General features: G+C 39.5%; 8 protein-coding genes and 1 long non-coding RNA gene across 9 annotated transcripts; 4 read left to right on the top strand and 5 right to left on the bottom strand.

Annotated features, from left to right (window-relative positions):
- Nucleotides 1–1,741: 1,741 nt before the first annotated feature.
- Nucleotides 1,742–2,645, bottom strand: LOC117994657 (uncharacterized). Its single transcript, XR_011238341.1, has 2 exons — nt 2,363–2,645; nt 1,742–1,842 (listed from the first exon to the last, which is right to left on the bottom strand). It is a non-coding gene; the product is annotated as an uncharacterized lncRNA (long non-coding RNA).
- Nucleotides 2,646–4,945: 2,300 nt separating this feature from the next.
- On the bottom strand, nt 4,946–7,111 carry LOC117994654 (chorion class B protein PC10-like). Its single transcript, XM_034982609.2, has 2 exons — nt 6,964–7,111; nt 4,946–5,540 (listed from the first exon to the last, which is right to left on the bottom strand). Exons 1-2 carry the CDS (start codon nt 7,012–7,014, stop codon nt 5,016–5,018), a joined length of 576 nt encoding a protein of 191 aa, XP_034838500.1. The 5' UTR covers nt 7,015–7,111; the 3' UTR covers nt 4,946–5,015.
- A 232-nt stretch (nt 7,112–7,343) lies between these two features.
- On the top strand, nt 7,344–9,142 carry LOC117994661 (chorion class CA protein ERA.1-like). Its single transcript, XM_034982616.2, has 2 exons — nt 7,344–7,504; nt 8,625–9,142. Exons 1-2 carry the CDS (start codon nt 7,454–7,456, stop codon nt 9,000–9,002), a joined length of 429 nt encoding a protein of 142 aa, XP_034838507.1. The 5' UTR covers nt 7,344–7,453; the 3' UTR covers nt 9,003–9,142.
- A 2,380-nt stretch (nt 9,143–11,522) lies between these two features.
- LOC117994662 (chorion class B protein Ld34-like) lies at nt 11,523–13,590 on the bottom strand. The gene is made up of 2 exons (XM_069508007.1): nt 13,449–13,590; nt 11,523–12,785 (listed from the first exon to the last, which is right to left on the bottom strand). The coding sequence occupies exons 1-2, from the start codon at nt 13,497–13,499 to the stop codon at nt 12,243–12,245; spliced, it is 594 nt and encodes a 197-aa protein (XP_069364108.1). The 5' UTR covers nt 13,500–13,590; the 3' UTR covers nt 11,523–12,242.
- A 124-nt stretch (nt 13,591–13,714) lies between these two features.
- Nucleotides 13,715–14,720, top strand: LOC117994577 (chorion class CA protein ERA.1-like). The gene is made up of 2 exons (XM_069508010.1): nt 13,715–13,851; nt 14,238–14,720. The coding sequence occupies exons 1-2, from the start codon at nt 13,759–13,761 to the stop codon at nt 14,661–14,663; spliced, it is 519 nt and encodes a 172-aa protein (XP_069364111.1). The 5' UTR covers nt 13,715–13,758; the 3' UTR covers nt 14,664–14,720.
- A 2,089-nt stretch (nt 14,721–16,809) lies between these two features.
- On the bottom strand, nt 16,810–18,023 carry LOC117994660 (chorion class CA protein ERA.1-like). The gene is made up of 2 exons (XM_034982615.2): nt 17,865–18,023; nt 16,810–17,242 (listed from the first exon to the last, which is right to left on the bottom strand). Exons 1-2 carry the CDS (start codon nt 17,913–17,915, stop codon nt 16,865–16,867), a joined length of 429 nt encoding a protein of 142 aa, XP_034838506.1. The 5' UTR covers nt 17,916–18,023; the 3' UTR covers nt 16,810–16,864.
- A 143-nt stretch (nt 18,024–18,166) lies between these two features.
- Nucleotides 18,167–19,531, top strand: LOC117994575 (chorion class B protein PC10-like). The gene is made up of 2 exons (XM_034982509.2): nt 18,167–18,309; nt 18,912–19,531. The coding sequence occupies exons 1-2, from the start codon at nt 18,259–18,261 to the stop codon at nt 19,434–19,436; spliced, it is 576 nt and encodes a 191-aa protein (XP_034838400.1). The 5' UTR covers nt 18,167–18,258; the 3' UTR covers nt 19,437–19,531.
- Nucleotides 19,532–21,208: 1,677 nt separating this feature from the next.
- On the bottom strand, nt 21,209–22,383 carry LOC117994658 (chorion class CA protein ERA.1-like). The gene is made up of 2 exons (XM_034982612.2): nt 22,224–22,383; nt 21,209–21,710 (listed from the first exon to the last, which is right to left on the bottom strand). Exons 1-2 carry the CDS (start codon nt 22,314–22,316, stop codon nt 21,321–21,323), a joined length of 483 nt encoding a protein of 160 aa, XP_034838503.1. The 5' UTR covers nt 22,317–22,383; the 3' UTR covers nt 21,209–21,320.
- Nucleotides 22,384–22,713: 330 nt separating this feature from the next.
- On the top strand, nt 22,714–24,417 carry LOC117994656 (chorion class B protein PC10-like). The gene is made up of 2 exons (XM_034982610.2): nt 22,714–22,874; nt 23,819–24,417. Exons 1-2 carry the CDS (start codon nt 22,824–22,826, stop codon nt 24,341–24,343), a joined length of 576 nt encoding a protein of 191 aa, XP_034838501.1. The 5' UTR covers nt 22,714–22,823; the 3' UTR covers nt 24,344–24,417.
- Nucleotides 24,418–25,133: the final 716 nt, after the last annotated feature.

Below are 25,133 nucleotides of genomic sequence, written 5' to 3'. Positions count from 1 at the left end.
ACCAGCGGTTTAGGCTGTGCGTTGATATCTACATCTACATCTACACTAATATTATAATCTACACTAATATTATAATCTTCTACACTGATATTATAAAGAGGAAAACTTTGTTTGTTTGTTTGTTTGTACTGAATAGGCTCAAAAACTACTGGACCGATTTTAAAATTTCTTTCACCATTCGAAAGCTACATTATCCACGAGTAACATAGGCTATATTTTATTTTGGAAAAAAATAGGGTTCCGTAAGATATTTGGGTTTTTCGGACACAAGGTGTAAAAAATCAACCAGAAAAGTTACTTATTTTGCGTACGCTGCCTAAACTATAAAAGATAGAACCATAAAATGTTCTAATTAATTGTAGATCTTATAAATATCTACAAAAAAGTCCGCGACACACTATACCCATCTATGTCGAGTGAGGCACAGCAACCATTTTTTTATTTAAAAATCTTGAATTTTTTTTGGACTACATTTAAACGCGTTTATTTTACTCATGCTATTAATCCTTATCAAAATAAATGATTTCATCACTAAGAACAGTTTATGGAGATAATATTTGGTCTTGAATGATTAAAATTGGACGTTTGGTTTTGAAGTTATGGCGAAATTAAAATATTACGATTTCTGCTGCACGGCCCCTTTGTATTATATAAAGAGGTAATGTCGTTAAGTTTGTTTGTAGGGGGTAATCTTTAGAACTACTGAACCGATTTTAAAAATTCTTTCACCAGTAGAAAGCTACATTATTCCTGAGTGACATAGGCTATACGGGATCTTTAAAAACCTAAATCTACGTGGGCGAAGCCGCGGGGATCAGCTAGTCATAATATAAGTCAGTCAGTCATTTCACCGCGATTAATAGCCTCATCTGGTGACAGACGGGCTGGCATCAAGACTCAAGGCCCTGGCTGTCCAGCGCGGAAATGCAGCCAGTATTCTTGGCACCATACCACGCGGGCATAATTTGTACAGTAATTAGCTAAGGCTAGCTTTAAGTTATCACTGGGGCCGATTCTCTTGTACACAATCTCTAAACTAAACTAAAATGACACGTCTAAATCTATTGCTATCCCTGTCATAATGTTGCTTGCCGAAAAGGATAGCACTAGATTTAGACGTCTTAATTTAGTTTAGTTTAGAGATTGTGCACAAGAGAATCGGCCCCAACTACCCCTATTAATTTCACTACCTCTATTATAAATGCAAAAGCGTGTTTGTTTGTCCTTCAATCACGTCGTAACGGAGCAATAGATAAACGTGATTTTTTGCATGGGTATAGTAATTTAAGACCTAGAGAGTGACATAGGCTACTCTTTATCCCGGGAATTTAAGGATTCTCACGGGATTTTCAAAACTCTAAGGCTGAGATCTATAGAACGCACCTGACTTTGCTTAGACCTATATCTCTCACATAAATCTGTCTTGTTTTAACTTAATCTTAAGTCTGAGCAAAGTCAAAGTGCGCTCTATAGATCTCAGCCTGAGTCCACGCGGACGAAATCGCGGGCATCCAGCTGTATTGAATTAAATGTTTTACCTATTGGTGACACCCCAGACAATGGTAGGGCAGTGGATATTGGAACACCACTTTCCAGAGCCAGGTTGGCGTTTTGCGCTGCAATGTTACCCACAGCTGCATTGACCATGGCTGCATTTGTTGTTGCAGCTATAGCATTGCCATTAAGAGGGTATCCGCCAATTGCATTGCCAGAGTATGCGACATTTGCCAAATTGTTGGCGATAGCATTTGTGGCAAGGTTATTTGTGAAACCATTTGCTGCGTATCCGTTGAAGCCATTGTTGTATACGTTATTGTGAACAATCGCTTGACTGAACGCGCCCTGAAAAAATTTACAAAATTTTAGTGCCGGCAAAGCAGTGCCAACAACAAACAAACACACTTTTGCATTTATAATAAGGGTACTGATACAACATTGAAAAATATATTGATTTTAATGTTACGAGCCTCGAAATATTCCTATTTTTAACACTAAATTCATTAATTTAGTTGTGCGTAAATAAATAAGATTAGGAGTGGGAAAATTCTAAAACAATTTAACTTCAGACATAGGTAGTTTATTTATTAGTTGTAAAATATCTTTACTGCATCATATATTTAGTATTTTTTTCTCAAATCCCCTTTTTTCTAAAACCCTTTCGCGCGCTTGATTTCGGTGAAAATCATCGTGCCTCTCATCTTTCTCATATAATGTCAGGTGAAAAGCAAATCCCACGTGCACTACCAATTTTGGTTGAGCTTACTGCGTCACCTTAAGCTAAGAAACGAAATTTGTTGGTAGGTGCGCGCGATAGTTCTACAAAAATAAAAAATAAAAAAAATATTTTAATATCAAAAATTACCTGAACGACGCAAGCAAAAAAAGTGACAAAACAAATTCTAGACATCTTGATATAAAATACACAATAAGAATACATACAAAAATCACATATCAGAGACTTTTAAATACATTTTTATCTTAAAAATCTGTAGTTTCACAAGGTTTAAGTAACATACGTGATCTTCATGATATTATTAAATAGTTTTAAATATTTAGAATCAGTGATAAGACAAATGATCGTGTTATCTCTAGTAAATGAATACTGAAACACGTATTACGTACATAGTAAATGGCGATCGGGGTATGAGGCGACATCACACGCACAGGGTTAGCGTGGGGGCTGTTTGGGTGTGAGGGGTGTTCCCTTCCCCGATTGCCATGTCGACCTGTCGCGGACTTTAGGTGTTTTCCACACCTATACCAGGCCTATCCAAATCATTCATAAGTTACAGACGAGTCGCAGGGATCCGCAGGATCGTGGCGTGTGGAAGTCCCTGCAAGAGACCCATGTCCAGCAGACGTCTATCGGTTGATGATGATGATGGTGATGATGATGGTGATGATGATGGTGATGATGATGATGAAGAAGAATATATTATCTTATATAATATAAAAATCTCTATATTATATAAAAATGAATCGCTGAATGTGTTGCTGATCGCAAATCTCTAGAACAGCTGAAGCGATTTCGCTAGTTCTTTTTTTATAATATTCCTTGAAGTAGGTACGAGGATGGTTCTTACGGAGAGAAAAATTTAAAGTATCAAAAAAAATTAAAGAATCGACTGTTAGGTGGTACGAAGTTCGCCGAGTCAGCTAGTTTTCTATAAAAAAACCGTTCAAGTGCGAGTCAGGCTCGCGCAATGAGGGTTCCGTACTACAGTCGTATTTTTTCTACATTTTGCACGATAATTCAAAAAGTATGATGCATAAAAATAAATAAAAATCTGTTTTAGAATGCACAGATGAAGACCTTTCATATGATACCCCACTTGATATAGTCACTCACTTCGAAAGTTGAAAATACTAATTATTAGTTCATGACCACAATTTAATTTTTTTTGTGTTATCTAACCCTAAATTCACGGTTTTCAGATTTTTCCCCAAATGTCAGCTATAACATCTACCTACCTTCCAAATTTCATGATTCTAGGTCAACGGGAAGTACCCTGTAGGTTTCTTCACAGACAGACAGTCAGAGAGACAGACAACAAAGTGATCCTATAAGGGTTCCGTTTTTCCTTTTGAGGTACGGAACCCTAAAAATTAAAGAATCGACTGTTAGGGCGGTAGGTACGAAGTTCGCCGGGTCAGCTAGTTTTCTATAAAAAAATAATATACGTATTTACTCACCGGGCTAAATAAAGCGACATCTTTTGATCGCGACACGATGTTTAATAAAACTTTTAATCGAATAAGTTTCACGGATAGGTATTATCCCATTTTCTTCTTGTGACTTCTTTTATACTGTTACTAGCTTTTGCCCGCGACTTCACCCGCGTGGCCTACAGCAAACAAATGGCATTTTTTTCAGAAACAAACATCAGGACGCGCACCCTGAACAGCACCGAATAACACATATAACCTTCCAACCCCCATTTCATCCCTTTAGGAGGGGATTTTCTCATAGTCGTTTCTTAGCTGACAGCTAACCTCAAGAAAAAACTTTAACAATATCAATAATTATAACTTTCCCATACAAACTTTCATCCCCTATTTCCACCCTTATGGGCGAATTTTCCAAAAATCCTGAAACACGTATTTCTTCATTTGTGACCGAAAACCCAAATACCAATTTTCATGCAAATAACTTGAAAAATGACGGACTTTGATACAAACTTCCATCCCCCATTTAACCCACTTAGGGGTGGAATTTCGAAAAATCCTTTCTTAGTGGACACTTACTCTTTGCAAAGAATAGACCCTCCAAATTTCATGTCTTTAGGACCAGCGGTTTAGGCTGGATATATATGTCAGTCAGTCAGGACTTTGAATTTTATATATATAGATTAGATATTATTGGCAACTGTTATTATTGGCCAGACGCGTATTTGTGTACTTTGCTAATAAAAGTTTGTCAACTAAGTCACTAGCTGATGCCCGCGACTTCGTTCTGTTTATCGTTCGCGTGGATTTAGGTTTTTAAAAACCCCCTGGGGGCAATTTTTTGATTTTCCGGGGTAAAAACCGGCCAAGTGCGAGTCAGACTCGCGCACCGAGGGTTCCGTACTACAGTCATAATTTTTTGACATTTTCGATAATGATAAATTAAAAGTTATAATGCATAAAAATAAACAAAAATCTATTCTAGAATGTACAGGTAAAGCTCTTTCACGTGATATCACACTTGGTATAGTAATCTTACTTTGAAAGTCGAAAATACTAATTAAGTATTTGTTCATGAACACATTTTGATTTTATTTTTGTGATTTAACCACGAATTCACGAACGCAGATTACGTAAATGTCTGTGGTCTTGCCTCATACCCCGATTGCCATCTCGACCTGTCGCGTACGTGCCTACGTATCTTGACCAAATCTTTATTTAAAGTAACCATGCTTAGGAAATAAGAATTATACATATTATCCCAAATAAATAGAAAGAATTTTGTCAACACCGTGCTTTATTTTGTGACAAACATAATTATTATACAATTTAGTAACATAACAAATTACTTAGTACAAAGCACCACAGCCATATCCCCTGTTGTACCCGTACCCGTACCCAGGTCCGGCAATACCGGCTTCAAGCGGCAGCGGGTACCCGCAGCCCAGCCCCCCCGCGACTCCAGCGCCGTACCCGTAAGGCCCGGCGTACGCGTTGATGCCGTCGATACCCTCAGTCAGCATGGCCACGTTTCCGTTCCCGCAGCCGTAAGACACCGCACCAGCACCGATAGTGGGTAAACCGCCTTCCAAAGCAACAGCCCCTAAGAACGGCATAGCACCAGTGACAGCCAAGGGGCCTTCGTACACGTTCTCAGATGTCATGGACACACCGGTGACTGCGATGGGGGAAGCGCTCCTGATTGGGAAGCCTCCTCCGTAAGAAGTAGCGGGCGCGAGGCCACCACAGGGGGTGGCTAGAGCAGCTTCAGCGTAAGGCAGACCGTTCCATGGAGCGGCGAAGGGACCAGGACCCCAAGCCAAGCCATCAGCGAAACCATTGTAAGCAGCTCCGATGCATTGAGCGGAGATGTACTAGAAATAAAAGGTTGGGTCAATTTAAGATTTTGTATTGAAACTTGTATTGACCGTTCACTATAACTTGACGCCTGACGTTATGTTGGCACCATTGCAAATCACACAATAGTGAACCCTAATTGCTAAGGAATAAAGCAAACGAAGCAATGGTGCCAACATAACGTCAGGAATCAAGTTAAAGTGAACGGTAGTTTCTAATTGTGTCATCATCGTCAAACCATTGCCAGCTCACTACTGAGTACGAGCCCTATCTCAGAAAGGAAAGGGGTTGGGTTTGGCCATAGTCTACCACGCTGGCCAAGTACGGATTGAGAATATTAAATTAAAAATTGTCTAGCATGTAGATGTCCTCACAATATTATTATCCTGCACTGTGATATTAATTATTTCAAACGCAAATAACTCCGAAAAGTTAAAATGTGCGTGCCCGGGATCGAAACTCCGGCGCCCCGAATATGTTTTAACCGACCGAAGTTTTAACCACTAGGCTATGACCGGTGCCCGAGCGGTGCACCCTGGTCGGCTGCATAGGGAGAGACTTGTCACCACCGGCTGTCATAGCGGCAATGCTGCAGGACAATGAAGCATGGCGGGCAGTGGTCTCCTGTGAAACAGTAATGTTCAAGAAGGAGGCCGCCGAGCGGGTTCGTGAGCGCGCTGATCCTGCTCGAAGGCGGAGATATCAGGGCGGCGTTGATCAACGTCCTGATCAGTTAAACCACTAGTCCCTGGCGCTAGGACTTCGAAGTCGCGAGTGGCTGCACTTTCTCCAGGATGTGTCCAACGGGCGTCGCGCGAGAGAGGCACCGGCGTACGTTCTTTAGAGTTCCCGGAGCCTCTCAATAACGCACTGAGGAGGGCCACCGAGGGGGTTTTAGTGGGTAGAAATCCCACATAACCCGATTGGGTATCTTAAGAAGATTTCCCCCTCGAAAAAAAAAAAAAAAAGGCTATGACCGCTTCCAAATATCGGAAACAAAATGTTATTACTGGGGTAGTAGACTGGGTTGAAATAGAGTTTTTTTGTTGATTTACTACTTAGTTTGAAGATTCATAACTCTAGACTCATTTGACGACCTCCCTGGCGCAGTTGCGTGCGCTGTGTTTCTATTAGCGGGAGGTCCCGGGTTTGATTCCTGGCAGGGGCAATTGAGAATTTAGCTATAATTTCTAAATTGTTTCTGGTTTAGACTGTTGGGAGGCTTCTTCCGTGGCTAGTTACAACTTACCAACCTACGGGCAAAGGCTTTCCGCCAAGCTATTCAGTGTTCCGGTGCGATGCCGGTAAAAGGTATCGTTTTAATAAAACTGCCATACCCCTTCCAAGTTAACCCGCTTCCATCAGACTACATCATAACTTACCACCAGGTGATATCACAGTCAAGAGCTAGCTTTTAATGGAATATAAATAGAGCCTTACCTGAACAAAAAGTGCTTGAACACAGAAAACAAGAACTGCCTTGGCTACCATTGTTAAAAAATAGTCTTGTTAACTGTTTGTTACTTGTAACTTGAAGCAGTAAGTGAATGTGTTTTCGAAAACATTTCAGTACATTTTATACCTTAATTATTACCAAAGTTAACTGATAAAAAAATCCGAAATAATAAAAAATACATCAAGAATTACTTCATAAAATATTTGTTACATAAATCATACCGTAAAAGTAAGTCAATACACAAAGCAATTATGTCATTATTCAGTGATAAAAATTACTTAACCTATTATTTAAACAATTGATAAAATTAAAATCTAAAATTATAATATTAGGATTAAAATTTTACAATGGAGTTCGTTAGGTCATCTTTTCAATGATAACATTTGCATAACTTAGTAATATAAACTTTTTATATAAAAGCTAACAGTAAAATAGGAATCAATATTCTACCCTTGCCTTCAATCAAACACAAACATGTCCTCCTTTGCTTTCCTTTTACTTTGCGTCCAAGCTTGCTTGGTACAGGTGAGAAAGAAATTCATTAATTTATTTTGATTTAAAAGCCACCCTTTCTGCTTATTTACAACTCGATGATGTCTGAACTTCGTCCGCGTGTATTAAGGTTTATTAAATATCCCGTCGGAATTTATTTTCCGGGATAAAAAGCATCATAATGTCCATCCTCGGAATGCAAGCTTTCCTAGTACCAAAGGACGATGACAGAATTTCTATAGAACCGTGACCCGTGATAACTAAATATAGGATTTAACACCTCTAGAACTTTTCATTAAATCTAAGTTTAAGTCACAATGATTCTAGGTTATATGCAATTTACCTATAATATTATGAAACTAAATGTTAACTTCGGAGTTATGTGCGTTTTAAGTAATTAAATATCACTTGCTTTAACGGTGAAGGAAAACATCGTGAGGAAACCTGCATGCCTGAGAGTTCTCCATAATGTTCTCAAAGGTGTGTGAAGTCTTCCAATCCGCACATGGCCAGCGTGGTAGACTATGACCAAACCCTTCTCACTCTGAGAGGAGACCCGTGCTCTGCAGTGAGCCGGCGATGGGTTGATCATGATGATGAAATGGAAACTAATAAAAACATCCGCAAGTTCAAAATCACAATTTTTAATTTTTAAATGGTTATTTAATACTAGGATAATTATCATTAATTTATATTGTGTGTAAATTGGTGGGTCAGGATCTGTCATTCTCCTTTCGTCAAAATCGATTCAACGGTGGACTGTGAAAAGCTAGCAGATAGACAGAAATACACCTTTCTGGATTACGTACTAAATAAATTGATAAGGATTTTACTGTAAAGTTCTATTAAAAATGCTTTGTAGGAATTAATTGTTATTAGATAGATACCTACTATTATCCCAAACCTACTTACTTTTCACTCTGAAAGGAGTTGGCAATGATAATAATAATAATAAATACACTTTATTTGCACAACCACAAGAAGGATTAAAGAATAAAAACACAGACAGAAGGAAGATACAAAAGGCGGCCTTATCGCTAATTAGCGATAATGATGATGTTTAGGGCTAACTTTCTACGGAACATAGTTAGATTTTATATTTATCATCTTATTGTAGCGCTAACCTGATAATTATTTCAAAATTCCTATTCAGAATGTATTCAGCCAATGCCTCGGCGCAGGCCCGCTCGGCTACGGCCCAGGCATCGCCCCCGGTGTCGCTCTGGCGCCTGGCTTAGCGCCTTACGGCCTGGCCGCTGCACCTTTCGGCGTGACACCAATGGCTGTGGAGCTTGGCGGGCTGGGAGTAGGCCTAGCCCCGGCAGCTATAGAACTTGGCGCGTACGGCGGAGCCGGCATTGGTGACGTGGCTGTCGTTGGAGAGATGCCAGTCGCTGGCACCACTCTCGTCGCTGGCCAGGTGCCGATCCTTGGAGCTGTGCGCTTCGCAGGCGATCTGCCAGCCGCTGGCACTGTCACCATCACTGGCAGCTGCGGGTGCGGATGCAACCGTGGACCCTACTACTACTAATTAAAATATCACAAGAATTTTAATTGAACTTTAAAGAAATTACAAGACAAGTGTTTAGTTTTTTTCTGTTAATTTTGAGGCTAAATGTTAGTTAAAATTATTTTACTTCAAGAATTAAAAAAAATGTGTGGAAAACTAAATTTATTACTTAACATATCCCTAATAAGCGTCTGAAAAGCACAATGAATGACTGAATGAAATATACTATGTAACTATATTTTACACCAAAACAAAAGAAAAATCTAAATATATAAAAGGCAAAGGTGACTGACTGACTGATCTATCAACGCACAGCTCAAACTACTGGACGGATCGCGCGTAAATTCGGCATGCAGATAGCTATTATGACCTAGGCATCCGCTAAGAAAGGATTATTGAAAATTCAACCCCTAAGAGGTTAAAATAGGGGTTTGAAATTTCTGAAATTCTGTCAGTTTTGAGGTTAGAATTGAAGTATAAATTAAGCTTGGTGGTTTTGGCACCTAATAGAATAGTGAAGAATATTTTATACAGGAAGATTTTTTTGGTTTTGCACAAATTTTTTTTGGTGGTTCTATATCGTTAATAGACCACATTTCCATTCATAATTTTGTACCTTTTTTGAAAAAAAATTTTAACCTTAAAATGAGCAAATCATGGTCATACTATTTGTAAACAAAGCACGCTAGCTGACTCTGACGTTTTCCCTTAAAAAAAATTCCCGATTTCGCATCTTAGACGATATTAAAGCGCGCAGAGGTCAACGGTCAATTTTGCTCTCTAGGGCGCAAAGTACGAGTTGAAATTCGAACGTGACGAACTGCCGTCTATGGTTGCGTACCTACTTACTTTTTTCTTTCTATTAAAAATACTACGTGATAATGAAACGTTCAGAAACGTGGTTCGTCCTTACTGGATTTACTATTTATTATTATTATTATTATTAAGTGACAAGTAGGAACATTTATTTTTATTTAATTAAATTAAACATAATACCTACCTACTCCGTTTCAGCTTTATTGAGTAAACAATAAATAATGAAGTCCGTTGAATTACGAACAGATTTTTATTTATTTTTATGCATCATAGTTTTTGAATTATCGTGCAAAATGCCGAAAAATAACTTAAGATTTATTGACATAGCAGTTTACACACGTGTTTTCTAAGGCCAGCAATCATTAGGTTTGATCATTTTTAAGATTCCGTACCTCAAAAGGAAAAAAGGAACACTTATGGGATCATTTCGTTATCCCATACGGTGTCGTGTCTCTCAAGAAACCTATAGGGTACTTAACGTTGACCTAGAATCATGAATTCAATTCAATTCAATTCAATTCTCTTTATTGTGAAATTTGGCAGGTAGGTCTTATAGCGCACGTAAGGAGGAAATTCGAAAACCGTGAATTTGTGGTTACAGTACAAAAAAGATGTGTTCTTGAACAAATAATTATTATTTCCAACTCTCAAAGTAAGATATACCAAGTAGGTACTTAGGTATCCTATGAAAGGACTTTACATGTACATTCTAAAACAGATTTTTATTTATTTTTATGCATATAGTTTTTGATTTATCATGCAAAATGTCGAAAAAACAGTCTTTCAAGACTTTAGTTTTTTCAGTCTTTAGTCAAACAGGCAAACTCGCGCACCGCTGACTCGCACTTGGCTGGTTTTATATCGTTACATCCTGTCTCAAAGATCTAGAATCTGTTAAAAAGATTTTATCGGGTGATTCTTATATCGGGGAATCAATTATTATTTTATTTTTTTTACTTATAATAAAACTGTAACAGGTCAAATTCTGTACATTGAAGATATTTTGAAAATTTTTTTTCGAGGGCACTCTATAATCGATACTGAACCCAAAACTGTAATTTTTTTCATTTTTGTCTGTCTGTCTGTCTGTCTGTGTGTCTGTATCACGGCCGCGCATCACGCTGAAACTACTGAATGGATTCCAATGAAACTTGGTACGATTTGAGGTCATACTATGAGGAAGAATATAGGATACTTTTTATCCCGAAATTCAGCATGGTTCCCGTAGGAGAGGGGACGAAAGTTAAAATGTATACTGAGTTGTAATTCATTAACGCGTAGTCCGATTTCATTCATTATTTTTTTGTTAGAAAGGGGATATTTTAAAGATTGTTCCGTAAATATTTCAACGTCATCGGTTTTTAACCGACTGTCAAAAAGGAGGTGGTTCTTTTTTCTACATCGATTTTTTCAAGGTTTCCGGACCGATTTGCAAAATTTTTTTTTAAATCAACAAAAAAAGTTTACGTCGTTGTCACATAAAAAACTCTGGATTCAACTCCTTAATCCTGATGCTGCAGGGTTACTGCCCGCCTGGGTTATCAAGATTCAGGAAGTGTTCGTGAAGGAAGGAAGGAAGTGACGTAAATCCATGCGGACGAAGTCGCAGGAATCAGCTAGTACTTACTATAGTCTATAATACATCAGTATTAGAGAATAGTCCGACAAAATCAAATGCTGCTATTTAGGTTGTTATAATAAATACCAAAAATGACGAAACAAAACTAATATTTAAGTCATTTAATTCAATATAACAATAAAATAAATCAAAGATCATATTTCTTATTATTAAAAAACAATAAATGGTTACAAGAAAATTAATCCTGCATAAGAAGGTTAAGAAAATTCTATTATGTACACTACCACAAAACTTTATACAACTAATACTAAACAATGAACCAAAAGCTTAATTTGCTATAATCCGCTGAAACAGAAAAAGGTCAAATCTGTATGGTGCAACATGTAGCATGCGAAATGCACCGCCCGCCCTCCCACTGCTAAACATGCAGGAAGAAGCAGGGCGGATACACATTCGACCTGTTTCAGCGGATTATAGCAAATTAAGCTTTTGGTTCATTGTATATCATGGACTTCCGCAAAGTAACGCCTGCTTTTATACAACAACTAAGTAATACTGTTTAGAACACAGCACCACCGCATCCCCTGTTGTATCCGTATCCATAACCACGTCCGGCAATAGCGGATACAGGCGCCAGGGGAGCATATCCATTGCCCAACCCCCTCCACGACACCGTCGCGTCGCCTTAGCCGTAAGACCCAAAATTTTATACAATTAACTAACTTATATCCGCAACCTCGTCCGCTTGAACTACACAAATTTCGAACCCATATTGTACCCCGTTAAGGGTTTTAGTTTAAAAAACCTTTCTAAGTGGTGTCCTTTCGTAGTCAATCATCTTTTCTGTTTATACATTTAGATATTGTTTAGAACAAAGCACCACCGCATCCCCTGTTGTATCCGTATCCATAACCACGTCCGGCAATAGCGGCTTCAGGCACCAGGGGAGCATATCCATAGCCCAACTCTCCCATGACACCGGCGCCATAGCCATAAGGTCCAGTAAAGGGTGCGATATCTTCGCTCACCATGGCAACATTTCCGTTCCCGCAGCCGTAAGAAACCGCACCAGCACCAACAGTGGGTAAACCACCTTCCAAAGCCACGGCTCCTAAGAAAGGCACAACACCAGTGACGCCTAAGGGACCTTCGTACACGTTTTCGGATTTCATGGTTATGCCGGTGACGGCCATAGGCGATACACTGGTTATTGAGAAGCCTCCTCCATTGGATGGTCTGAAGCCAATGCATTCTGCAGCCAAAGGAGCAGCACCACATGGACCAGGAGCCCATACGGCAGCTAAAGGAGCCTCAGTGATGTATGGAACATTCCAAGGTGTGGCAAAAGGTCCAGCCAAACCATCACCAACAATACCGTTGTATCCGCGGAGATATTGGCTGGAGATGCACTAGAAGACAAAAATTAAAAAAAGTGTTAAAAAAATGAAAATCGATAATTTATATGAATCTCACCTGGTGGTAAGAGTGATGAAATTAACGGCATCGTACCGGAACGCGAAATTGCTTTGCGGCATAGCTTTGCCAGAAGTGTGGTAACTAGCCGCCGCTGAAGCCTCCCACCAGACCAGCCCAGAGGAAATTTAGAAATTACAATATTTCCCCTGCCGGGAAGCGAATCCGGGACCTCCCACTGACAATACACAGCGCTCACCACTACACCAGGGAGGTTGCCAAGGAAGGATTAGGGTCGCATAGGATATTTTGGAATAATGAGAGGGATTTAGGGCAACGAAAAACCCTATGCTAGGCAATTTAAATTTGTTGACAAAAGTACAGGTAAGCATAAGTCCCGCAAATTGCTCATGCGCGTGGCACTAGACTGAAGTTTCGAGCTGATGGTATATTTTTATTTCGGCTGACGTCAAAATGACGTCATTTTAATGTTAATGAGACATGGTTCCAGCGCAATAGAAATTTGCGGGACTTATACTAAGTATAATAAACAAAACGTAGAAAACAGATAATTAAAACTACCTGACTATTCATAAGTACTTGTAAAAAGTTTACATGAATAAAAAAACATTCTTTTCTATTCTATTCTATAAAAATACCTGGGCAAACAGTGCCTGAGCACAGAACAGAAGAACTGATTTTGCGACCATTTTTTTAATGTGGTACAAGTAAATGTTATTAGATAAAAGCAAAATTATTAAATGTGTATCTAAAAATATTTTAGCACATTTTATATTCCAAAGGTTACAAAATCGATAAGGATTACCACAGATACCTAGTTATATTTTTTGAAACAACGATGCACAATGATAAAGTTAGGTCATTTTTATTAAACCGAAATTATGTCAGTGTTGAATGATAACAATTACATAACAGATATGGGGTTTTTGTATAAATTCTTAACGAAAAATGGAAATTAACATTCTACGCTTGAACTTGTCAAACACAAACATGTCCCCCTTTGCTTTCCTTCTACTTTGCGTCCAAGCTTGCTTGGTACAGGTGAGGAAGAAATTCATAATTAATTTAATTCTAAACTCTAACTAAAAAAATTAACGATATCTATGGCAAGATGATTGTTGGGGTTGCGTACCCGAAGAGTGCCAACGGGACCCTATTACTAGGCATCCGCTGCCTGTCTGTCTGTCTGTTAGCGGGCTGTATTTCATGAACCGTAATAGGTAGAGAGATGTCATAGACTCATAGAGTGTGTATATTGCCGCTATAACAACAAATAACAAAAATTTCAAAATATCCGCTTTTCAAATTTAAAAAATATTATTTCGGATAGGTATGGATCGTACGTTTTTAGTAAATACTAAATAGAAAAGCATCGTCTGGTAATTTTAAAAATATTTTTATCGATCCATAATAATTATCTTTTTCAGAATGTATTCAGCCAGTATCTCGGTGCAGGCCCACTCGGTTACGGTCCAGGCATCGGCCCCGGCATCTCTCTAGCGCCTGGCTTAGCACCTGGCTTAGTGCCTGGCTTAGCACCTGGCCTAGCACCTTGCGGCTTAGGAGCCGGCCTGGCTGCTGCGCCATTTGGCGTGACGCCAATGGCTGTGGAACTCGGGGGGCTGGGAGTAGGCTTGGCCCCGGCAGCTATAGAACTTGGCGCGTATGGTGGAGCCGGCATTGGTGACGTGGCTGTCGTTGGAGAGATGCCAGTCGCTGGCACCACCCTCGTCGCTGGCCAGGTGCCGATTCTTGGCGCTGTGCGCTTTGCGGGTGATCTGCCAGCCGCTGGCACTGTCACCATCACTGGCAGCTGCGGATGCGGATGCAACCGTGGACCCTATTATTACTAAACATAGAAAAATATACTTATTTTGTTAAATCACAATAAAACATTGTTATCATATTCAGTTTCTCTGTCTCATTGTTCCTCTATTTTATGCGAATAGTTTTAAGATTTCGTTTTATATTGACTGGATCTTTGTCAAAGACTTAAAAAAAATTTGATAAACCCCCGACAAAAAACCATCTAAAAAGTAAAACAATAATAATATGCATAGGCCCTTTAAGTACTTACTTAGTAATTTATTCTAGTCCAAACGTGTCGTCGATTCGGGGGACCCCTAAAGTTATTCGTTAACAATAGCTAAGCACTACGTAGCTAATAGCTATTCTTCTGAGGGGCCGTCCTATTGACATCGCCCGTGCGATGATGCGTGCGTCCGACGAAAATGATTGCGCGTCCCGTGCGTTCAAACATGTTCTGTGGTTTTACTGAATGTCCTATTGAAGATCGCGCGATCATGCGATGCGTCTGGTTCATATTGTCTATTCATCGCACGATGAAATCACATCGCATCATCGCGCGAGCGATGACAATAGGACGGCGCCTGACGGTCCTCCGACATGACGACACAACTTGGATTAAAACATTACTACTTAAGGTAGCCGCTCCTACGCGCTTCTCCATACAAACCTCAAGCCTATTAGAGCCTCAATAGCTCAACAGGTAAAGGAGTGGACTGAAAACCGAAAGGTCGACGGTTCAAAATTGTTGCACTATTGTCGTACCTACTCTACTACTAGCACAAGTTTGACGCTTAGTTGGAGAGGAAAGGGGAATATAAGTCATTTAACATGGCTAATATTCTTTATTAAAAAAAAACATTATTACGCCTATTATTCTATTTTTTGTTGTTCTAGATCTATAACTAAGCCTATCTATGTCTCTCGCCATTATATTATATGCCCTGAAACAATAAATATAAAATTGTATTGATTTCAAAAGTTATAGTACCCCATGAAATCTTAGGGCAAATTTCGGGCATACCCCGAGTACCATCTTGAACTGTCGCGAACTATACGAGTTTAGGTTCAATTATAGTTTCTGACGTGACGTAGACGTCCGCTAAGAAGGGGTTTTTGAAAATTGAAGCCATTAAGGGGATAAATCAATAGGAGTTCGTCCGCGTGGATACGCTAGTAAAATTATATAATGAGTTTTATAATTTATTTTAAAGATTTCTCTTTTTTATATTATGTTCTACAAATATCCTAAACGCATGATACCGTAGCCGCCATGTTCATTTTGACTGTGACGACACATGGATTGAAATTGTTACGTATTTCACTAAGAAAACACCCTTGTTTACCAATCCGTGTGACGTCATGACAGCTCATGAACCTAAAAAGATGGCGGCTACCGTTTTCGCTGTGAAGTTCAAAATGCAAAATTAAAATGTATTTTTATTGCACTTATTGATCGGATAAAAGTTTTGTAATTTATTTGGTAGTTTATTATCACTTTAGGGTCACATTAAGACACTTTTCAAAAGAAAGTAAAATACCCTAGTAACATTAAAATCTCGAAACAAATTATCAAACAAAGTTAATATTCTGGCACGAACAATAGCTACTCTAAGAAAATAAGATCTCTAAAATTAGGAATTTAAAATATCTACTTCTTTATAATATTATTATTCATTCTTATAAATTGAGTAAACTAACTATCAGTACCCTCATTATAAATGCAAAAGTGTGTTTGTTTGTTGGTTAGTCCTTAATGCGTGTAAATTAGGCTTTAAAGTAAGGACTAAAATTGCACTTTAACATGACAGTTGACACATAGAGTTAAGTTGTACATTTTAAAACAGATTTTTATTTATTTTTATGCATCATAGTTTTTGAATTATCGTGCAAAATGTCGAAAAAATACGAATGTAGTACGAAACCCTCGTTGCACGAGTCTGACTCACACTTGGCCGGTTTTTTTCTATTTTTGATCCCATTCATATACTTATTTCTAGTTTTTAAAAGTTAGTAAGAAGCTCTTATTATCTGATGAAGTAGGTATATCATTTAAAACTCGCAACGCTAAGAATAAATAAATAAATAAAATACAGCCCCACAAAGTTTTTGACCGTCCGAACTGGTGCCCCCACATTGAATTATTTTTGCATATCAATAGGGTGGATACATAATTGCAATAAAATAATAGAAAATGTTTTAAAAGTTTAATAATATTTTTTAAAAGTTATATCGTATAATAAAGTTATTAATAGTAGTATGGTCCACGGTTGCATCCGCAACCGCAGCTGCCAGTGATGGTGACAGTGCCAGCGGCTGGCAGATCACCCGCGAAGCGCACAGCGCCGAGGATCGGCACCTGGCCAGCGACGAGGGTGGTGCCAGCGACTGGCATCTCACCAACGACAGCCACGTCCCCGATGCCGGCTCCGCCATACGCGCCAAGTTCTATAGCTGCTGGGGCCAGGCCTACTCCCAGTCCGCCAAGCTCCACAGCCATTGGTGCCACGCCGAAAGGTGCAGCGGCCAGGCCGTAAGGCGCTAAGCCAGGTGCCAGACCGACGCCGGGCGCGATGCCTGGACCGTAACCGAGCGGGCCTGCGCCGAGGCATTGGCTGAATACATTCTGGAAGAGATATTATGAATATTTTAAGGTTTTTGTAAATCTATATATATAAATGCAAAAACTGGCTGACTGGCTGACTGACTTACTGACTAACTGACCGACTGACTAATCTATCAACACACAGCTCAAACTACTGGACGGATTGGGCTGAAATTTGGCATGCAGATAGCTATTATGACGTAGACATTCACTAAGAAAGGATTTTCGGAAATTCAACTTTTAAGGGGGTAAAATAGGGGTGTGAAATTTGTGTAGTCCGCGCGGACGAAGTCGCGGGAATAAGCTAATCTAAATATATAAAACGAAAAGGTGGCTGACTGACTGATCTATCAACGCACAGCTCAAATTACTGGACGGATCGGACTGAAATTTGGCACGCAGATAGCTATTATGACGTAGGCATTCGCTAAGAAAGGATTTTCGGAAATTCAGCCCCTAAGGGGGTAAAATAGGGGTGTGATATTTGCGTAGTCCACGCGGACAAAGTCGCGGGAATAAGCTAGTAAGGCAATATACCTTTTGAAAATTAACAAATTACCAGACAAAAATCACCATTTGAAAGATAAGCTTATGTAAAAAAAAACTTTAAGACTTAAATAAAACCGAAGAATTTCTTCCTCACCTGTACCAAGCAAACTTGGACGCAAAGCAAAAGGAAAGCAAAGGAGGACATGTTTGTGTTTGATCAAGTCAAATGAGGTCAACAGTGAGTCTTGAATATTGATTTCTACTCCACATTCAGATTTTATACTAAAATACCATATCAGTTATGTAACTAAGTATTTATTATCATTATCATTTAATACTGACATAATTACTATGAAAGAAACAATGACCTAACTTCAGTGTTACTCAAATTATTATCACAAAAAATTCTAAGTTTGTAATAAGTGAGTAATCCTTATCAGTTTGTTTAAGTAATCTTTCAAGTATAAAATCTACTAAAATATTTTGGGGAACACATTCAATAACTTTACTTTCAACAAATACTAAGTAACTAACACATCTTGTTCAAAATGGTAGCAAAAGCTGTTCTTCTATTCTGCACTCAGGCACTTTTAGCACAAGTAATTTATTTATTATATTATGACTAGTGAAATTCTATTAAAAAACCAATATTATTTTGTCCTAGTAAAATCCCGCGACTTAACCCGCATAGAGTTAAAAATCCCGAGGGAACTTTTTGAATTTTCGGGATAAACGGCGGTCTAAGTCCATTTCTAGGATGCAAGCTATCCCTGAACCAAGTAGATGAGGCCCGCAACTTCGTTATTGTGGATCTAGGTTTTAAAGGTTTTAAAAATCCCGTGGTGGATTTTCCGTGACCAAAAAGTATTCTTTCGCAGAATTCAAGCTACATTTCATCAAAATCGGTTAAACAAATGGGCCGTGAAAAGCTAGCAAACAGACAGACACTCCTATGCATTTATAATATTAAGTATGGAAGTACGGATATAGATTTTTATAAGAGAATAATTTGTTTTCGTAAACCAATCTAAAATTAGTGACCATTGACGCAAACTCAAAAATATCATTTCGTGACTTACTTATATTATGTTTCAGATTGAATAATAATTTAAAGAGATTTTCAAATCTTACTTGGTAAAGATGTAAAGATAAGATACATATCTCTAAAAAGATTAATTGACGTATTTTGCTTATCCTTTAGTGCATCTCAAGCCAGTGTATCGGCGCTGGATACGGAATCGCTGAAGGCCTGGCCAGGGGTCCGTGGAATGCTCCGTACCTTGCTGAAGTTCCATTCACCGCTTCCTGGGCTCCTGGTCCTTGTGCTGCCACTCCATTTGCCACAGCTGAATGGGCAACTGGCTTCGCACCAGCTACTTCTTACGGAGGAGGCTTCCCAATCAGGAGCGCTTCCCCCATCTCAGTGACCGGTGTGTCCATGACATCTGAGAACGTGTACGAAGGCCCCTTAGCCGTCACTGGTGCTGTGCCGTTCTTAGGGGCTATTGCTTTGGAAGGTGCCTTACCCACTGTTGGTGCTGGTACGATCACTTACGGTTGCGGGAATGGTAACGTAGCCATGTTAAGTGAGGATTTCGCTGGACCTTACGGCTTTGGCGCTGGAGCCGCGGGGCTGGGCTACGGGTACCCGCTGCCCCTTGAAGCCGGTATTGCTGGACCTGGATACGGTTACAACAGGGGATGCGGCTGTGGCGCAATTTACTAAACGCTGTTTAGTATTGTTCTAGTTTAATGTTTGTTGAGTTATCCGATACTTTTTACAATTCTTTAAAAAATAAAAAAATAATTGGTGACAATAGATGTTCGTATTTCATTTATTTCTGACCTAACTTAAGCTCGCGACTTCGTCCGCGTGGACTGCACAAATTTCAAACCCCTATTCAAAAATCCCTTCTTAGTGGATGCCTAGGTTATAATAGCTATCTGCATCAGCCCAATCTGTCCAGTAGTTTCAGCTGTGCGTTCATAGATCAATCAGTCAGTCAGTCACCTTTTCCTTTCATATATCTTCTATATATATAAAGTTCTAAGTCCTAACTGACTAGTCAGTCAGTTAGGACTGACTGACTTATATATCAACGCACAGCCTAAACCACTGATCCTACAGACTTGTAATTTGGAGGGTGTGTTTTTTGTAAAGAGTAGGTATCCACTGAGAAAGGATTTTCCGAAATTCCACCCCTAAGGGGGGGTAAATGGGGATGGAAGTTTGTATGAAAATCTATCACTTTTTAATATACATCGATGAAAATGGGTGTACAGGCTTTTGGTTAATAATAAAAAATACATACTTCACGATTTATGAAAATTCTACTACCAAGAGGGTTAAATAAGGGATGAAAGTTTGTATGAAAGTACGTTATTTTTCAAGTTATTTCCATGAAAATTGAAATTTAGGTGTTCGGTTAAAAAGAAAAAAAATACGTAGGTACCTATTTAAGGAGTTTTGAAAATTCTACCCCCACGCCGATTTTCTAAATTCCACCCCAACGAAGCAGGGGCGGGTCAGCTAGTTTAGAATAATGCAAGAGCGACTCTGAAAAAAGCTTCGGGTGGAGAAGCTCACTTTGATCTTTATTTGTGTCACAAATAAGTGACATTTTGTATGAAAAAAAACTTCGAGCGCAGAAGCGTACATACTTTGATCTTTATGTCACTCATTTTCAAAGAAATAAACAAAATCAGTTTCTTGTACTGGTTCCCTACTTATATGTAGGTATACCGTTATGATGCCTTTAACTAAAATTGATGGTCAAACTCATTCGATATATTTGTGAATATATGTTAGGTCCATAACTCTAGTATTCTACAGGTTTTCTCATTCCTGATATGATCACGATGATACTCTCTTATCAAGTCTATAATAAAGTTAGCGATCATTTTCACGAGACGTACCTGGGCATACAAAAATGCCATGAAATTCCTCAGTGCTTGAAGATCTAAGCCCGATGGCTAACCAGTGCGTATTGCCAGTGATGACATATGGATTCAAAAAATCGTAGCTAACTCCTAGAGTCATACAGCGGGTGATGGGGAGGGTTAAGTCGTTCTTAGCCGTAAGAAAAGTAAAAGAAAACTTCCCAATCCTTAAATCCTGCAGATTCTGTAAGTAAAAAATCTATAAGTACTAATTATTTTGAATGCGAATGTGTGTTTGTTTGTCCTTCCTTCACGCCCTAACTAAGCAACCAATCCATTCGATTTTGGCATAGAGATAGTTCAAAGGATGGAGAGTAAGTAACATAGACTAATTTTTTATCCCGGAAAATCGAAGAGTTCCCACGAGATTTTTAAAAACCTACATCCACGCGGACGAAGTCACGGGCATCTGCTAGTATATTAATAAATAAAACTAGTTTTAAAACCAAGTGAGGTTATAAAAACAACAAGTGACATTTTCTTGTGTTTCAGGTGTCTAAAAATTTACTACCAGCTTTCGTTAGACAGATGCTAGTAGGAGTAATAAGACAAAAGTACTTATATTATTTTAAGGGTATTTTATTGGTAAAAAGCTTTACAACATTAATCTGGCAACAGGACTTTCTTTATAAACATAACTCTATCTGCAATGGCACTGATGAAAAGTTGACTAGTAGTAGTAGGGTCCGCGGTTGCACCCGCACCCGCAGCTGCCAGTGATGGTGACAGTGCCAGCGGCTGGCAGATCTCCCGCGAAGCGCACAGCGCCGAGGATCGGCACCTGGCCAGCGACGAGGGTGGTGCCAGCGACTGGCATCTCGCCAACAACCGACACGTCCCCGATACCAGCTCCGCCGTAAGCGCCAAGTTCTATAGCTGCTGGGGCCAAGCCTACTCCCAGCCCACCGAGCTCCACAGCCATTGGTGCCACTCCGAATGGCGCAGCGGCCAGGCCGGCTCCCAAGCCGTAAGGCGCTAAGCCAGGCGCCAGAGCGACACCGGGGGCGATGCCTGGCCCGTAGCCGAGCGGGCCTGCGCCGAGGCATTGGCTGAATACATTCTGATAAAAAAAAACATTTTAAAATAAATATTATTTGCGTGTCATAATATTTGATCAATGCACCATCATCATCAATTTAAAGACGTCCACAGCTGGGCGTAGGTCTCTTATGAGGACTTCCACATGCCACGGCCTTCTTCCGCCTGAATCAAACGGCTCCCTGCGACTCGTTTGACATTGTCTGTCCACTTAATGGGTGGTCTTCCAATGCCGTCTTTCGGTCTACCATCTATCGGTTTTTCGAAGCTCGAGTAGATGCTCTGCCCATTGCCACTTCAGCTTTGCAACCCACTTATAGCTTTGTCGGTACTCTGGTTGCCCTACGAATCTCCTCATTTCTGATTTGATCACGTAGAAAAACTCCAAGCATAATTCCCTATATTCTATTATATATTTAGTATTCAGATGGATGCTCTAATTAATTCCTTTATTTTTATTTATTTACTCTCTAATTTATAAATATATTCGAATAAGTGTCTAAAATTAAAATTCATCAAGGAATTTCTTTCTCACCTGTACCAAGCAAGCTTGGACGCAAAGCAGAAGGAAAGCGAAGGAGGACATGTTTGTGTTTGATTGAAGGCAAGGGTAGAATATTGATTTCATATTTGTTATTAGTTTTTATACAAAAAAGTTGATATAAGTTATGCAAATGTTGACATAATTAACATTCAATATTGACATAATTAACTATTGACAAAAAAACAATCTATATTTTTAATAAAAATTGGTACCTAATTGGTAAACATTTCAAATTTTTTTGTTATTGAAATTGTTACATTAAAACGTATTACGTATTAAAATGTAGATATAACCTAATCTATTACATATATTAATATTTATCAGTTTAAGTAATTATTAATTGTTATCATTGAATAATGACAATATGCCTAGTTAAAATATTGACCTAACTTTTACAATATGATTAGTGTTACAAAACTTTCTTGTAAGCAAATAAATTTGATAATACTTAGTTTCGGTTATTTTATCTGTGAACTTAGGTAATAATTTTGGTATAAAACGTAGTAAAATATTTTCAAAAACATTCACTTACTACTTCAATCTACGAGTACAACCAGTTGAACCAGTTAACTACAAAACTCCTTTTTAACAATGGTAGCCAAGGCAGTTCTTATTCTCTGCGCTCAAGCACTTTTTGTCCAGGTAAATAGTTCTATTGAATTTTCAAATAAGCAAACTAATCATCATCGTCAACCCATCACCGGCTCACTACTGAGCACGCGTCTCCTCTCAGAATGAGAAGGGTTTGGCCATAGTCCACCACGCCTCATGATCAACCCATCGCCGGCTCACTACAGAGCACGGGTCTCCTCTCAGAGTGAGAAGGGTTTTGGCCATAGTCTACCACGCTGGCCAAGTGCGGATTGGCAGACTTCACACAGCAGAACTCTCAGGCATGCAGGTTTCCTCACGATGTTTTCCTTCACCGTTAAAGCAAGTGATATTTTAATTACTTAAAAACGCACATAACTCCGAGAGTTGGTCAATGCATCGGGCGCGAACCCAGAAGATGCAGGTTCGATTCCTGCCGGTTACGCAATTTTTGATATGTATTTAGAATTATAAACCACCTTATTCCCGCGACTTCATCCGCGTGGACTAAACAAATTTCAAACCCCTATTTTACCCCCTTAAGGGTTAAATCACGGTTAAATTTTCAAAAATCCCTTCTTAACGGATGCCTGCGTCATAATAGCTCTCTGCATGCCAAATTTCAGCCCGATCCGCCCTGTAGTTTGAGGTGTGCGTTGATAGATCAGTCACCTTTTCCTTTTATATATATAGATATTATAGATATAGAAGACTAGTAGCGTATGCTCGCGACTTCGTCCGCATGGACTACATAAATTTCAAACCCCTATTTCACCCCCTTAGGGGTTAAATTTTCAAAATTCCTTTTTTAGTGAATGCCTACTCATAATAGCTATCTGCATGCCAAATTTCAGCCCGATCCGTCCAGTAGTTTGAGGTGTGCGTTGATAGATTAGTCAGTCAGTCAGTCACCTTTTTTATATGTATATTATATTATCTAGATAATATAGTGTGATACAAACTGTTATCTATATAACCAACCTTTTTCTTTCTAGTACATCTCCGCTCAATGCATCGGAGCTGCTTACAATGGTTTTGCTGATGGCTTGGCATGGGGTCCTGGTCCCTTCGCCGCTCCATGGAACGGTCTGCCTTACGCTGAAGCTGCTCTAGCCACCCCCTGTGGTGGCCTCGCGCCCGCTACTTCTTACGGAGGAGGCTTCCCAATCAGGAGCGCTTCCCCCATCGCAGTCACCGGTGTGTCCATGACATCTGAGAACGTGTACGAAGGCCCCTTGGCTGTCACTGGTGCTATGCCGTTCTTAGGGGCTGTTGCTTTGGAAGGCGGTTTACCCACTATCGGTGCTGGTGCGGTGTCTTACGGCTGCGGGAACGGAAACGTGGCCATGCTGACTGAGGGTATCGACGGCATCAACGCGTACGCCGGGCCTTACGGGTACGGCGCTGGAGTCGCGGGGGGGCTGGGCTGCGGGTACCCGCTGCCGCTTGAAGCCGGTATTGCCGGACCTGGGTACGGGTACGGGTACAACAGGGGATGCGGCTGTGGTGCTTTCTACTAAGTAATTTGCTTTGTTACTAAATTGTATATATTATAATAATACATTGTTTGTCACAAAATAAAGCATTGACAAAATTCTCTCTATTTATTTTAGACTAGCTTATGCTCGCGACTTCGTCCGCATTGACTACACAAATTTCAAACCCCTATTTCACCCCCTTAGGGGTTGAATTTTCAAAAATCCTTTCTTAGCGGATGCCTACGTCATAACAGCTATCTGCATGCCAAATTTCAGCCCGATAAGTCCAGTAGTAGGTATGGGCTGTGCGTTGATAGATCAGTCAGTCAGTCACCTTTTCCTTTTATATATTTAGATTTATACTTAACTAACTGATGCCCGCGACGCGACTTCGTACGCGTAGATTTAGGTTTTTAAAAATCCCGGAGGAACTCTTTGATTTTCCGGGATAAAAAGTGGCCTTTGTCACTCTTCAGGTCTTAAACTATAGCCATGCAAAAAACGTGATTGAACGACAAACCAACAAACCAATAAAGCAACTAACAAACACACTTTCGCATTTAAAATAAGGATGCTGATTCCTTTTGTCAAGAAATACCTATTTCATACGTCTTTGTCACCTGTTATCTCCCAAAGCCACCATGATCTAAACTTCATAGTCACTGATCGTGTTGTGTTGGCGACAACGCGCAGGGAAACTTTCAGCTTTTATTAACTAACGAAGGTCTGGCACGCGCTGGCTCTTTCTCTATTTAGTCAATACATGAAAAAATTCAGGATTCTAGACCCAAGGGCTTGAGCTGCATGTAAGTTAATATATCAATCAAATCTA

This window comes from Maniola hyperantus, chromosome 27, assembly GCF_902806685.2.
Source record: "Maniola hyperantus chromosome 27, iAphHyp1.2, whole genome shotgun sequence".
Lineage (NCBI taxonomy): Eukaryota > Metazoa > Arthropoda > Insecta > Lepidoptera > Nymphalidae > Maniola > Maniola hyperantus.
The sequence above is the reverse complement of the archived record's forward strand: the minus strand, read 5'-3'. Positions and strand labels throughout refer to the sequence as shown.

Bases quoted from the DNA above. Each gene is read 5' to 3' on its own strand.
- LOC117994658 (XM_034982612.2), bottom strand. From the start codon at position 22,316: ATGAAATCAATATTCTACCCTTGCCTTCAATCAAACACAAACATGTCC. The intron at 21,711-22,223 runs GTGAGAAAGAAA...TTTTTTTATCAG, and splicing joins TCCAAGCTTGCTTGGTACAG to AATGTATTCAGCCAATGCCT.
- LOC117994661 (XM_034982616.2), top strand. From the start codon at position 7,454: ATGTCCTCCTTTGCTTTCCTTTTACTTTGCGTCCAAGCTTGCTTGGTA. The intron at 7,505-8,624 runs GTGAGAAAGAAA...ATTCCTATTCAG, and splicing joins TCCAAGCTTGCTTGGTACAG to AATGTATTCAGCCAATGCCT.
- LOC117994662 (XM_069508007.1), bottom strand. From the start codon at position 13,499: ATGGTCGCAAAATCAGTTCTTCTGTTCTGTGCTCAGGCACTGTTTGCC. The intron at 12,786-13,448 runs GTATTTTTATAG...TTTGTCTTCTAG, and splicing joins CTCAGGCACTGTTTGCCCAG to TGCATCTCCAGCCAATATCT.
- LOC117994577 (XM_069508010.1), top strand. From the start codon at position 13,759: ATGGAAATTAACATTCTACGCTTGAACTTGTCAAACACAAACATGTCC. The intron at 13,852-14,237 runs GTGAGGAAGAAA...TATCTTTTTCAG, and splicing joins TCCAAGCTTGCTTGGTACAG to AATGTATTCAGCCAGTATCT.
- LOC117994660 (XM_034982615.2), bottom strand. From the start codon at position 17,915: ATGTCCTCCTTTGCTTTCCTTTTGCTTTGCGTCCAAGTTTGCTTGGTA. The intron at 17,243-17,864 runs GTGAGGAAGAAA...TATCTCTTCCAG, and splicing joins TCCAAGTTTGCTTGGTACAG to AATGTATTCAGCCAATGCCT.
- LOC117994656 (XM_034982610.2), top strand. From the start codon at position 22,824: ATGGTAGCCAAGGCAGTTCTTATTCTCTGCGCTCAAGCACTTTTTGTC. The intron at 22,875-23,818 runs GTAAATAGTTCT...TTTTCTTTCTAG, and splicing joins CTCAAGCACTTTTTGTCCAG to TACATCTCCGCTCAATGCAT.
- LOC117994575 (XM_034982509.2), top strand. From the start codon at position 18,259: ATGGTAGCAAAAGCTGTTCTTCTATTCTGCACTCAGGCACTTTTAGCA. The intron at 18,310-18,911 runs GTAATTTATTTA...CTTATCCTTTAG, and splicing joins CTCAGGCACTTTTAGCACAA to TGCATCTCAAGCCAGTGTAT.
- LOC117994654 (XM_034982609.2), bottom strand. From the start codon at position 7,014: ATGGTAGCCAAGGCAGTTCTTGTTTTCTGTGTTCAAGCACTTTTTGTT. The intron at 5,541-6,963 runs GTAAGGCTCTAT...TTTTATTTCTAG, and splicing joins TTCAAGCACTTTTTGTTCAG to TACATCTCCGCTCAATGCAT.